Raw genomic sequence first — 13,210 nt, 5'->3', positions numbered from 1 at the left:
CTTTGTGATATTCAAAGGCTTTTGAAAGCAATGGTCATAAATAGAAACATAATAAATAACAAATTGAGAGGAAGTTCTATATCTTTACTTTCTAAAAACTCAGTGGCCTGTTAAAAATCCAAATTGGGATAGACCTGGGCCATTTCCTTTGGAAACTTTGAATTCCAGGAATTCCAGGAGTATGGATCCTTGAAGGTCGGCTTTTCAAGATTAATACTTGCTGATAAATTGCTATATTCTTAATGTGACACTATTGCTACTCTGCATGCTGTTAATAGGTCTCCTCTGTTTGAGATTTTCTTTTCCCTGCCTTACAAAGTACCCCAATTACAGTCCCATTCTACAGTAAATTGTATCTTTATATTATCATGTTATTTAAGGAATCTGCAACTAACTGTTCTTTGTTTTCCTCTTCCCTCTTCTCTTCTGCAGGCAGAAATTGTCAAGAGGCTGAATGCTATCTGTGCCCAAGTCATTCCCTTCCTGTCCCAAGAGGTAAGGCAGTTCATTGCAGTCCCTGGCTCTAAAGTTGCCATTTCTGTAGTACTGTATTGTAGAAAGGGGACTGGGAGCTGATTTTTTCGGGCTTCATGAATCTCTTGGTGCCTATATTTCATTTTTCTAAGGTTCTGTTCTCATTCCAACTCCACCACCTTATTAAAATTCAGGGGAATATAATTTAAATGCGTTTATATAATGGAAAATGTTCTAATGCGCTAAGCGAAATTCAATTGTTAAAATGTTTTGCTGTCATGTACAATGTAGTGTTGCTAAGAATCATGGCTGTTTGTCAAAATGGCATCTAATAGGGTGGATTGAAAAATTACCAAAAAGACAGTTTTTCTACACTTCTGATAATGGGCATTAATAGTTAGAAGGAATATTAAATGGAGATGTTTTACCTAGAATAGAAAGCAAAGTAATGTCACTTTTGACTCACTGCTTTTAAAAAATTAGTACTTTATTAAGTTTTTTTTTTTAAATTGTTTCTATTTATTTGGGAAAATCCAATAAAAGATTGCTTCATTATGGACTTATTTCCATGTTTCAGTTTCCTAAAAATTTTGCATTTCTGACAGGTACTATATTATAGTGCATTGCAAAGGCCCTAAGAAGGTCAGAGGGACCTGAGGATATTTTTTTACTGGAATTTACTCTTAGGCCACACTAATGGAAGAGTCTTGTGTGTTAAAAATCTCTTTCTAGTATGCCATCTTTCCTGCCTTTCCTCTCTTAATGTTTTGAGACAATGAGTAAAAGTGTAGATAGCAGTTAGCATTATTTGTGCTTCCTCATTTTTTAGTTTTTTTTTTTTTAAATTCTTAATTTGGTAAAATTAGGCTTTCTTGGTATCAACAATGCTTTGTGTCATGGGCTGAGAATGTTCCACGATGTTGTTTCCTTCCTTTTTCCTCCTCTTTGGTTCTTCTGCAGAGTATCATTTCTTTTCAGGAAAGCTGTCCATCCTACTGACTGTTAGAAATCATCTGCTTTGGTATGAGCACCCCAGCTAATTCGTGGATGTTAACATTTGCATATCTCCTCTGAGTATGTGGGAGAGGGTGTGCATACACAGGTAGCTCACTAATTAATGTATAGGACTGAATACTCTAGCAGGATTGTCTATAAAGAGTTACCCATTGATAAGGATTATAAAATTGAACTTTGGACAAGTAAAATGTCTTATCATAAGGAAGCATAACAAAGAATGACTCTGTATCCAAATTTTATTTGTGATCCTAAGTTCAGATACTAGTCTGAATCACACGTGGAAAAAGATATGCAGACTCCCTTCTTTTTTTCGTATGGTCACAAAACTTCCAGAAAACTATTAGCTTTTTCTGTTCAATATTTGCTTGTGACTATCTTAGCTACTGCCCTACTATATGGAAATGTGGAGAGGTGCCTTTGCATATCTGTGAGGAAGCCTTCACAGTGCCTAGCTGCTTGCACCTCGCCTGACCCAGGCCACTGTTGTCTCATTTAAAAGGCTCTATTACCTTGAGGCAGGGGAGAGGAGGACCCTGAACCAGTGGAGATGTGGCCCAGATAGAGCCTTGCCCAGGGCCAGAAGGAAAACAATACTCATCCTAGTGAATCAGATGGGTGCTTTTGCAGATAGAAGCCATGCAGCTTGAAGTTGGACAGGATTCCCTTGTGCAGATGAATGGTTAGCTTCATGCCCAGAGATCGTTTTTAGTTTCTTTTCTTGTTGACTTTATGGCCTTACATGCACTGATCATTTGTACAATTCACTCCCCCATCCCCACTCCCAACCGTGGTGCTTTACAATCCAAGATCATTTTGTCATTATAGGAGAATGGCAATGAAGAAGCTATCAGTTGTTTATAGCCTGTTTAACTATCTAGACTGTCTGTGCAAAAAGTCCCTGAACGTCAGACATAGATCAGGTGGCATTAAAGAGCAGGCTTGATGTTAATTGGTTGTTGAAGTTGCCCTCAGGATGGATGAAAGTCTTTGCAGGTGTTGAGACCTCCTGTTTCACCACTGCTGTGGATAGAGAGAAATGATACATTTAAAAAAAATAGTTGTCTCTCTTCTCATTGTGTGTTTGAAAACCTTGTAGGCAAAGTTCTTAATTTGAGTCATGTCTGTCCTATCAGTTTAATAACTTGGTTTTTTCTTTCTTTTTTTTTTTTTTTTAAAACCTATGTTGTCATGCATATTTTTGCTCCTCTCAAATCAGGGTGTTTCTTTGGTTGATGAACATTTTCTACCTTATGTTTCTCTTTTTTGCTTTGTGTGTGCATTTTACTCCCACTTCTTCCCTGAGGCCAGATGGACCATAATCTGGAAGGAGGGGAGGAGGCAGGTTATTAGAGAAAGATGAATTCTATTTCCTGTCTCTTCAGAGGCATGGAAAATCACTCTTGCATGGCTGCTATCCTCACTCAATGCCAGGGCTGAGGTCCTTAATCTGATCTTTTAACACAGTCTCTGTGTGATATTCTTAACTGCCAAATGACAGGAGCACCATTATAAATTATTTAAAATGTTTTCATTGAGAAATTAAACCAATAATAACATTGTTGAGAAAAAAAAAAAGACAGGTTTTGTCATCCTGTAAATATGTGCATGAGTCTTCTGAAGTTTCATGTTTTAACACATGGATTCTTTATTGTCAGGTCTATTCTTTAAATCATCATATGCTATTCAGAGTTCATTGACAGGGAGGAAGGAATTAAGTGACCAAAGATGCATTTTTTGGGGGTAATGTCTATTTTTTAAAACTTTGTGCACTCTCATGTACATATATGACATGTGCATATGAAGAAATAACATAGCTTTGTCTATAAGTTCCTATTTGGGATTAATTAGCTACATTTTCCTTCTCAACTTTAAAAAAAAACAACTTTGGATAATCTATCATTGTCTTTTCAATCACTTGACTATATGTTAAAAAAAATAGATTTTTAACTGTGGAATAAAAGTCTTTCATTTTATATGTGTACATGTGCCTGTGAATATATATTAGTGACAAGAGTAATTCTTTATTTGTTACATTTTACTAAACAATCCCAAACATAGTTGATGTTCATATTACATTTTAAGGTTTGTTGTATGTTTTTCTTATAGCAACAATGGCAGGGTTCATGTTTTCTAAAAGTAATAGCCATACAAATAGTGTGTGGGGGTGTGTATGTTTATATTTTAAAGTAAGTGACTTTTAGAATACCAAAAAGCCATTGTTTTCTCATGAGTTCATCAGAGTTTTGATTCTCAGAATTAATAAAGCTCTACTTCCCTTTGCCTCCCTAGTATCTGGACTTTTTAGTTTAAAACATCTTATTAAGATATTATTAAGGAAAGTTTTGACCATCCTAACCCAGGAAATTTCTGCTATTTTCCAAACGAAACTCCAAGATATGAAAGGGAATTATCTAAAAGTAACCCCAGCCTATCCCAACCCTTCTTTATTCTCTTTTTTGCTGGTTTGCTTCAGAGGGAGAGAGTGAGTCTATGGTGTCACAAGAAGCCCAGTTTGCTAACTTATTTCTGCCTGGGCTTCTGCTCAGTCTCCTCAGGGACTCCTTTAGGTTCTGTATTTCACTGGTCTAGCCTAGAATTTCAGAGGACAGAGGGAGATACAGTTCCATACTGTTTGTCTATCATAATTTTTTGATAGTAAACAGACTAGGTAAATACAAAAAGATATAAGAAGACATATGTCCATTCATATCACTACCACTTAGGGGTCTCAGCTTTATTCTGAATCTGAAAGATGTAACTATATGCATTTTTCCCCCCAGTTGAGGCCATCCCTACCCAGAACTGCAGGCGCTTAGTCCAAATAACCTGAAAAGGTCAGAGTTAACATTTTTTTATACTGAGAGGTGGACAAAGAAAAGTTGGCAGACATCCAAAAGTATCCTAAATCTGAGGCAAAAGGATTTGTTATGCATGTATTAATATTCCAATTACATGGAAGGAAGAAATATCTTTGGGTTGATAGAAAATATTGAGTGCTATGTGACTGGATTATGTGAATTTAATAGCCATCTTTTGTTATTGTTTCTGAATCCTGTCTCTGGTATGTTGCTGCTGCTGCTGCCCTGCCCTGCCCTTCAAGGAGGAGAGGATTGAACTCAACCAGCCTAGATTAAAGCTCCTCCTACTTAATGCATACCAGGATTCCTAAATCACTGCCTTTTACTGAGAGAAGAAAGTTTCACCTAATCACTCTTAACTGATAGTAACACATTCAAATCTTAGTATTAAAATGGGATTTTTGCTGCAAAGCCCTGTATCACAGAGGAAACTCATTTTGATCCATTGCCACTCAGAAAACATTGACCTCTTCCCTGAGTTCCTTCTTCCAAAATTTTTTCTGGATTTGTTCTGAGATGTTGTTTCAGAGTTAGTTTCATAGCTGTGTAATTGCTTGTCCAGCACATTATCATAGAGATTCTGCTTCCCTGGACTTCAATATAGCCTCTAGTGTTTTGGGCCTAGACAGAGAATTCACATCTCCAATTACTCCCAGCTCACGTAGCTCAGTTCATTTGAGTTTCCTTTCTCTTTTTGTCCACAAACAAAAATAACCCTCCCAGATATGGAAGTAATTATTTTTTATTCTTTTTGGACCTTGATGCAAACCTCTCTTCTTTCAGGTGTTTAAAGATCTGTGTTCTCTTGACATCATTGGAAATCACTCAGCTTCTGGCCTAATCTATATTATTGTCCTTCTTCCTTTTCTGTTGTTTGGATTACAGACAATGGGTATGGTATTGCTTTGTGGATGCTTTCTCTAGACCAGGGATTCTTAACCTTTTTTTTTTTTTTTTTTTTTTAGTATCATGAACCCTTTGGCAGGTTAGTGAAACCCATGAATGCCTTCTCAGTGTTTTAAGTGTGTAAGATAAAATACAGAGCATCACAAAAGAAACACATTAAATTACACTTGTCAAAATGTTAGCTCCCCTCCTAAAAAAAACCCAAAACAAAAGTCATGGATTTCATATTGAGAGACCCTGCTCTAGACTAATTTGCCATTTAATACTTTGGTGGGTCTTAGCATTGTTTGATGACCCCAGGTAACTAACATGATACTCAAAGTCTATTAGAACTTGGACACCTTTATCATATCCATAGCTAGAGGTTGATTTGATTACTTCACCTGTGGAGTACAAATATTTCACTACTTGTGCTTCTTCTCCTTGGGAGTGATTTACTGGAACTATAGCTTTTCACTATAATTGCTAATAAGAATTCATAGGGTTATTAAAATCTTAACACACAGACAATTTCACAGTATAATTTAAAACCATAGGAAGTAAGTTGGTAGACCTCAGTAAGAGGAGTCTCAGTACTAATAAAAAACTCTTTGCCAAGAGGTTCCTTTTGTGTCATGGACACCTCTGATATTTTGGAGAGGCTAATGGATAACTTTTTAGAATAAAGTTTTTAAGTACAGAAAATATAAGATTGGATTGATTATTAAAAAAAAATTATATCAAAGTCTACAGATCTTCAGTTTAAGCAATTTCTCAATTCTATGCTCTTTTCTCTGGGGAACCTAAAACTGACCCTTCCTTTAATCTCTCTCTGGGAGAATATTTCTTGCTTGTCTTGTATATTCTCTTCCCAGATATTATACTCAAATAGAAAACTATACAGAATTCCTGTGAGCCACATAATTGATTTAATTTTAAAATATATTAGTTTTGCTTTATTGCATTTTTATTTATTTTGTTAAGTATTTCCCAGTTACATATTAATTTGGCTTGGACTGCACCCTTAAATATTGTGGGCCATGTGTTTGATACCTCTGTTCTTCACTATTCCAAATGGAAGCCAAAACATGTATCTTGAAAGTCGACCTATTTATGGCCTAGAAAAAATTATTTGGCAGACTGCTTTCTGCTCTCAACCACTGCTAATTCACTCCCATAATAACCAAGAATCCAGTCTTATAGGACATAGAGGAATTCAAGATTTTTGATTGATAAAACCTGCTTCACAAAGAACAGTAAATTTGAGAAGAATTTTTTATTTTTTTTTAAATCCATAAACTGCGTTGCAAAAATAATTGATTTGCATTAAGTAGCCTATTATTAGCTTGTTCTTATCTAAGTTAAGTGGTTGCTTAATGGAATTTAGCTATATTATTTATTATTTATAGTATTTATACATGCAGGTATAGGTTTTTTTTTTTTTAATGAAATCAAGATACTTGTTTAGAAACCTGATACAGGCCATTTGGTAGTACTTACTGGAGTGACCTTTAAACACTTCCAATTTGTATGTTCTTAGCACAAGCCAACTATGCTGTCAATGAAAGATCATGCCTTTGTTCGCACTATGATTCTCTTGAGAACATTAGCCAACCTTCTAGGTATTTAGAAAACACTGTAACAGATCTAATATGGTTTGGAAAAATAACATATTTGAGGGGGTTCAAAGGGGGTTCAAAAGACTCTTGAGTGGTGCAGTGGATAGAAGACATCTTCCTAAGTATAAATGTGGCCTCAAACACTTAACTAGCCATTATGTGACCATGAGCACATGAAGAACCTGTTTGCCTCAGTTTCCTCATCTGTAAAATGAGGTGAAGAAGGAAATAGCAAACTAATCACGTATCTTTGTCCAAATAGGATCATGAAGAGTCAGGCACAACTGATTTGAGTGAACAAAAGCTTTAAAGTGTAAAACTGTACCAAGACTTATAGGTATCCTTATATAATACCATTGTTCCTTCCAGGAAGTAGATTTTCTTCTGAGTCATTTCCAGCCCATATAAATCTGGAAAACTAAAATTAATAGGCAAAGTCATCAAGCATTTATTTGATATTTTAAAATTTTTCAAGCATTTTATCCAAACTCATTAAAACTTATCAATTGTATAAGGTTTACTTATGAGGAAACTGAGTTTCATGGAGGTTAATGTGCTTTGTCTGTAGTTGCATTGTGACTTATTGTTGGCAGACACAACATGAATCCAGGTCTTCCTGACACCAAGTATACTGCTCATTCTATCTCTATAGAATGGAATAATATAGGTCAGAATTGACAAAGGACAGAAAGTGGTTCTGAAATTCTTTAACGTCTCTGCATTTCAGTCCAATGCTGTACAAATTTATTCTAGATCTAGGTTAGCCATGATACATTAGAGGTTTAGGAAGTGATCATATAATACTGCATATTATAATTTTTTTGCATTGGTATCTGAGATTTTTTATTTTGTTTTGTTTTTTAATGAGCGAAGATCAATTTTTTTTCTTCCTTTCACTTCCACCACTGAGAAACAAAACAAAACACACACACACATGCACACAAAAATATGATCAAGCAAAGTAATTTTCACATGTTGGCTATGTTTTACAAAAGCAGTGCTTTGTTATTCATCCTCCAGAATTGTGGCTAAACATTTTGTTGATTAGAGTTTCTAAGTCATTTAGAATTATCTTTGTTGTGTTGTTGTTCTTGTATAAATTGTTCTCCTAGTCTTCTTACTTCATTCTGCATTAGTTCATATAGATTGTCTTATGGCATGATAATATTCCATCAGAATGAAGTGAGTATGGAAAGTATTCCAGGTATCGAGGTCAGTCAATGAAAAGGCATAGAGTAGGGAGATATAGTGTTTAGTGGGAGGAACATCTGTAGCTACATGGAAGGGGAGGGACTAAGATAGAGCCCTGGAAAGAGAGCTAGGAGCCAGTTTGTGAAGGACTTCCAAAGCCAAACAAAGGATTTTATATTTGATTCCGAGGTAATAAGGGGTTACAGGAGTTAATTGAGTGTGAGTGGAGTTTGGGTTGGAATGCAAAGTGACTTGAACTAAGGGACTGACCAGAAGGCTATTTCAGTAGTATACATGTGAGGTAATGGGATCCTGCCTCAGAGTGGTAGTTGTGAGTGTAGAGAAGAGAACCTATGTAAGAGATGTTCTGGAGGTAGAAATGACAAAAGTGAAAAGGGGGAAAAAGTTCCAAGCTAGCCATATCAAATAGGCAGATTTAGTCTTGGCTAGAGATAGGGATTTTAGTGTGGCATCATTTTTTCCTTTTTTTTTCTAATAACTAATCATGTCTTTCTTTAAAATTCTTTCAGTTGGTAATGTGGCCATTCCTGTGTTGAAATTGGGGGTGGGGGGGGAGGGAGAGAGAAATAGTTTGCTGTGTAATAGCAAACTGATTGTATGTATTTAATTGCATCGTAGTATGGTGAAAGAAAGTAGTAGTGGATGGAATCCTGGACTTGAATCATCTTTATCTAGGTTCATATTCAGCTTCTAGCTGTGTGGCTATGAGCAAATCATTTCACTTTAATAAACCTTAATTTCTTCGCTTGTAAAATGGGGTTATAATATCTACTTCAAGACATTGTTTTGAGACAAGCTTTATGTAATTCTCGGCTATTTTTCTTAGTGCAAATACTTGCAAGTATTTCCATATATGGGGTCTTTTGGATATCACAAATTAGTTTCCTCCTTAATATAATAGACAATTTTTTGTGTGTGTGTGGTTTGTGAAATACCATTGCCTCCTAAGACTATTAATTTGAGTATCTAGGTTAATATGGTGTCAAATTGCTCTGTACTATATTTTGCTTGTATAGTATAATTTTAAGATGGAAGTTAAAAAATGTGATCAGTTAACTTTCACATTGTGCCTTTGAGGAAAAATGAACAAAATACAACAGTTCCACGCACTGGTAACAACATAGTGGCCTTTAAATAACACTACGATAACTCTTACTGCTTGTTAATTTTGTAAGCAATCAGTGGCTTGGAATACATTTTGATAAAGGAGATGTTGGTTGAAATCATAAAGATTCCTCTTGCTGGGTGCGTTGTGTGACCCACACCAGTGATCTTCATATATCACATGAGGACTTCATATAACATAGTGTCCTTTATTGAGCATTACATGGTACACAGATGTTTGACATTTTTATGATCATGTACTTAAGAGCAGTCTTAAAATGTATAATGCAAAAACACACATAGGACTTTATGTGAGTTTGCCCCTTCTTTCCATCTCCAACATTTTTGGAAGAAAGTTTTGAAATCTAATTTGTGCTGACAACTTTTGAATGAACAGCTAGTCTTAAAAAAAAGTGTCTTCCCCTCTTTTACTCCCCTCTCCGCCCCATCATTGATGATGTCCTTTTACTATCATTGAATTGATACATTAGTGGTACATTTTAGTTTAACTTGGGTGTTTGGTCCTGAGCTATGTAGTAACATATCCTTGAGTGTAGCAGTTGAAGAATTTCTGAGTGGTCAAATCAACCAATCAAGAAACATTTATTAAAGTTCTTACTATGTGTTGGATTCCAGTCTTCTGGTTGTCGCAGAATAGAAGTATTGGTGCTTTTGGGGGTATTGTGAAAGGGAGATAGCCTTGTGTGTCTGTCTTAACAGGTGTATGACATAGGTTGATCAAAGATACTACTGCTTATTAGGAAATTGGCTGATCTCATCTCCTATTTTGATTTGGAAAATGGCAATTAGATTATTGTTAATAAAGATAAGTATTTACAATTCTTTCACTTTTGAAGAAATCATGAGGAAAGAATGAAGAGATTTGTGGCCCCCTTTGGCAAATTCAGACTGAATAGGTAGAAATTAGTCAACAAAGCTCCTTTTGAACAGCTTGTGTGCTTGTACACTTAATGTACATGCTCGGCCATGTGCGTAGGAGGCTTATAAAGAAAATGAAGGCACAAATGAATTGAACCATATTTACATTTATGGAGTTTCCTCATTGTTTGAATAAACCAAATTTTCAAAAAGTACCCTACCTTTCAATATACATACTTTATGAAAATTAATTTCTCATGGGGTGACTTGGAGAAAAGTCTTCTTTTAATTCTGGATTATTTTTCTTAAAAAATTCAGTGGAATGACCTATTACTTTAAATGCTGGATTACTTATTATCTTACAAACAGTAGAAAGCTTTAAATAGAGCATTTCAGATATTTTCTCCACATAAAACCTGTTTATTAGTATTAAATCCAATACCACAGCTAAACTTCCTTTTCTTGATACCTTGAAACAAGGCAAGGTTTCTTGTTTGTTGGTCCCTAGAAAAGACTATTCTGACTTGCCTTGTCTTGGTAGAAACTGTATAGGCCAAATTTATCTGTGAGTGAGCAGTTTGCACCTCTCTTATTGGCCTCTGTGACATTTTTCCCAGGCACAGGCTTAAGTGGAATTCTTTGCTATCTTTTCTTTGGCTATAATACTTTACTAGTTTTTGTTTTCCTTTTTGTAGTAAGCTGAGTATCACAGTTTATTTCTTTCTATTGGTACTAGTTTGTATACATATTATCTATAAAAAGCTATATATAATTTTAAAGAATATGTGTATATTTTGGATTTTGAGGAAAAATAAGTTCAAAGTTTTTCCTTGCAGGGTTAAGATATATTATAAATTAACGTAATAGATTTAATTTATTTGCTTTTGAATTGAATAAATGGAACCACCATGTTACAAAGTAATTGATGAGCCCTTCTAATTAGGAACTTTTTATGTTTTCTTGACTAGTGGGTATTGTTTTTTTTTTTTTGTTTGTTTTTTTTTTTTGGTGTGGAAGTTTTCATATTGCAATTTAAACTCATAGCAGGTTTTAACTAACTTTTTATTTGCTCAGACAGCAACAGTTCTATCAACAATTAATCAGCAGGTGTTTATTAAATGCCTACTATGTGTCAAGCACTAAATGGAGTATAGATGCGTTATGGAAGGAACCAATATTGGAAAATAAATCTCCTTTGCCAGAAAGGTAATTATTGGATCAGGATCACTAACAAATATTTATTGAGTTCCTTCTCTGCAGAATATTTCTGACTGGGTAAGGTTTGCAACTTTTAAGAGGAATAGCCTGTCTGTAATGGGCTTGCTTCCTCTCAGAGAGAAAATCAATTGGGTAACTTTTCTGGATTACTATACACATTTTATAATGAAGGTCCCCTTCTCTCACATTTACTACATCTATTCAGTTGTAAGAGTCTGTTGATTCTATTCTAGTAATATTTCATCCTCCTCCCTAAATGTACAATCATCTCCTTATTTTAAGTCCTTATATTCCTCATCTCGATGATTATTATAGCTTATGAGTGTTTTTGCCTCAAAACTCTTACCTTTGGTGTAAAGTGTCTTCTTTACACCATTGCAGCAATTTGACCATACCACTCTCCTGCACAAAAATCTTCAACAGCTGTCTTTGTTATAGAATAGGCCCTGCAACTTAAGGCCTATAGTCTTGACTCCAACTGACCTTTTCTATATTTTTTTATTCAACTCTTTCATGAAGTTCACATTCCAACTAAGCTATATGACTAGCTGTTCACCAGTTTCTTTTTTCTTTTTCTATATTTGCATGGCTATATACCAAACTTGGGTTTCAATGTGTCTACATTGTTTATTGAGCTATCCTCCAAGTCTAGCTCCAACACTGCTTCCTCCCCCGAGTCTTCTCTCAATTTCTTAGCTCAAAGCTTTATCTCTTCTCTCCTCATCTGTTTCTTAGAATACTTTATTTAGACCCCTTTCTGTATTATACTTATTCCTATGCCCCTTTTACAGTGTAAGTTCCTTGAAGATAAGGACTTGAAGCATCTAGGTCATTAGTGCTTACCACTATTTGCATCTAGTAGCTGCTTAAGAATTCCAATTTTACAGTTGTATTTTATGGATCATTCTCTTGAATGAAGAGTCCAGCACTTTTTCTATCTTACTAAAACTGTAAACCTCATTTGTCCTGCAGTAATGATGGAGGAATTGAGGGAAGAGAGGAAACAAATCCTAAACTTTGTTTCTATCTTAGCTATTTGCTTTCTTATTACATTTCATGACAGTGTAATAAATTCCTTGCACAGTGCTTGTACATAGTAGGAATTTTAAGTGCTCCTTGAATTGCATTAGACTATCACTTTTTTAGTTACTTAACCATGCATTTCTAATTCCTTTATGCTGGAAAATGTATATTTCATGGTCTCATTGAGAAAGGGGGAGAAAAACAAACAAATGGGCATATTTGATTCTCTAATAAGATTCTTTTAGAGGTCACCCTTTTCACCCTGACTTTATTTGGGCTATGACCATCATCCCTTTATTGTTTTGCTTGGTAGAAGTACAGAGTTCCTTTCTGACAGGGTATTAAGAAATAGTGGCTAATGTCCTGTGCTTCTTTTGAGTAGGCCATCAGCCACTTTTGATGTGGTAAACTGGATAAAGAAAGCTGTGGAAGAGAAAATAAGACATATGGTGAAATAGGAGTGAAACATTTAGAGGAGGAATAAATGTGAAAGGGCCCACCACTGTATTAGAAAATAATGCTAGTTTTAAAGAAAAACAAAAAAAAGAATTGTTAATTGTGCATTAGAGAATTATTTTTAACTTGAAAGAAAGCTCAGTTGACTAAGGGCAATCCATGAAAAGTGGAGAAAATATTTCAATGTACCAATTTATGTAAACCTCTTAAAGTTCTTATTTAACTATAGTTTTCAAATTTAGAATATAAGGAAGACATATTCCCTACCTTGAGAGCTTATATTCAGAACTCCAGTGTTAAAGCAAATTTTACAGATGAGTGTTTGTAGTAAAATACAATTGCATAAAGATTGGTGTTTTGGGTAGAGATTGGGCCAGATTTCTTCTAAGATCCCTTCCAACAATAGCATACAATGATACTATGTTCAGTGAATAGTAGTTTTTTTCTTTTAAAATTCTCAATAGT

The 13,210-nt window shown here is 35.0% G+C and overlaps 1 protein-coding gene across 5 annotated transcripts in view; it reads left to right on the top strand.

Annotated features, from left to right (window-relative positions):
- The window catches only part of TLE4 (TLE family member 4, transcriptional corepressor), a 159,394-nt gene that overhangs the window by 39,267 nt on the left and 106,917 nt on the right, over positions 1-13,210 (top strand). For all 5 annotated transcript variants that reach the window (XR_004230794.1, XM_031945496.1, XM_031945498.1 and 2 more), the window contains exon 5: positions 433-495. Coding sequence is in view for 4 of the 5 variants with exons in the window: in XM_031945496.1 (XP_031801356.1) it covers positions 433-495 (63 nt within the window). In the remaining variant the exon portion in view is untranslated. The remainder of the gene's footprint in view (positions 1-432; positions 496-13,210) is intronic.

The sequence above is a fragment of the Sarcophilus harrisii genome, chromosome 1 (assembly GCF_902635505.1).
Source record: "Sarcophilus harrisii chromosome 1, mSarHar1.11, whole genome shotgun sequence".
In the NCBI taxonomy this organism is placed as follows: domain Eukaryota; kingdom Metazoa; phylum Chordata; class Mammalia; order Dasyuromorphia; family Dasyuridae; genus Sarcophilus; species Sarcophilus harrisii.
The sequence above is the reverse complement of the archived record's forward strand: the minus strand, read 5'-3'. Positions and strand labels throughout refer to the sequence as shown.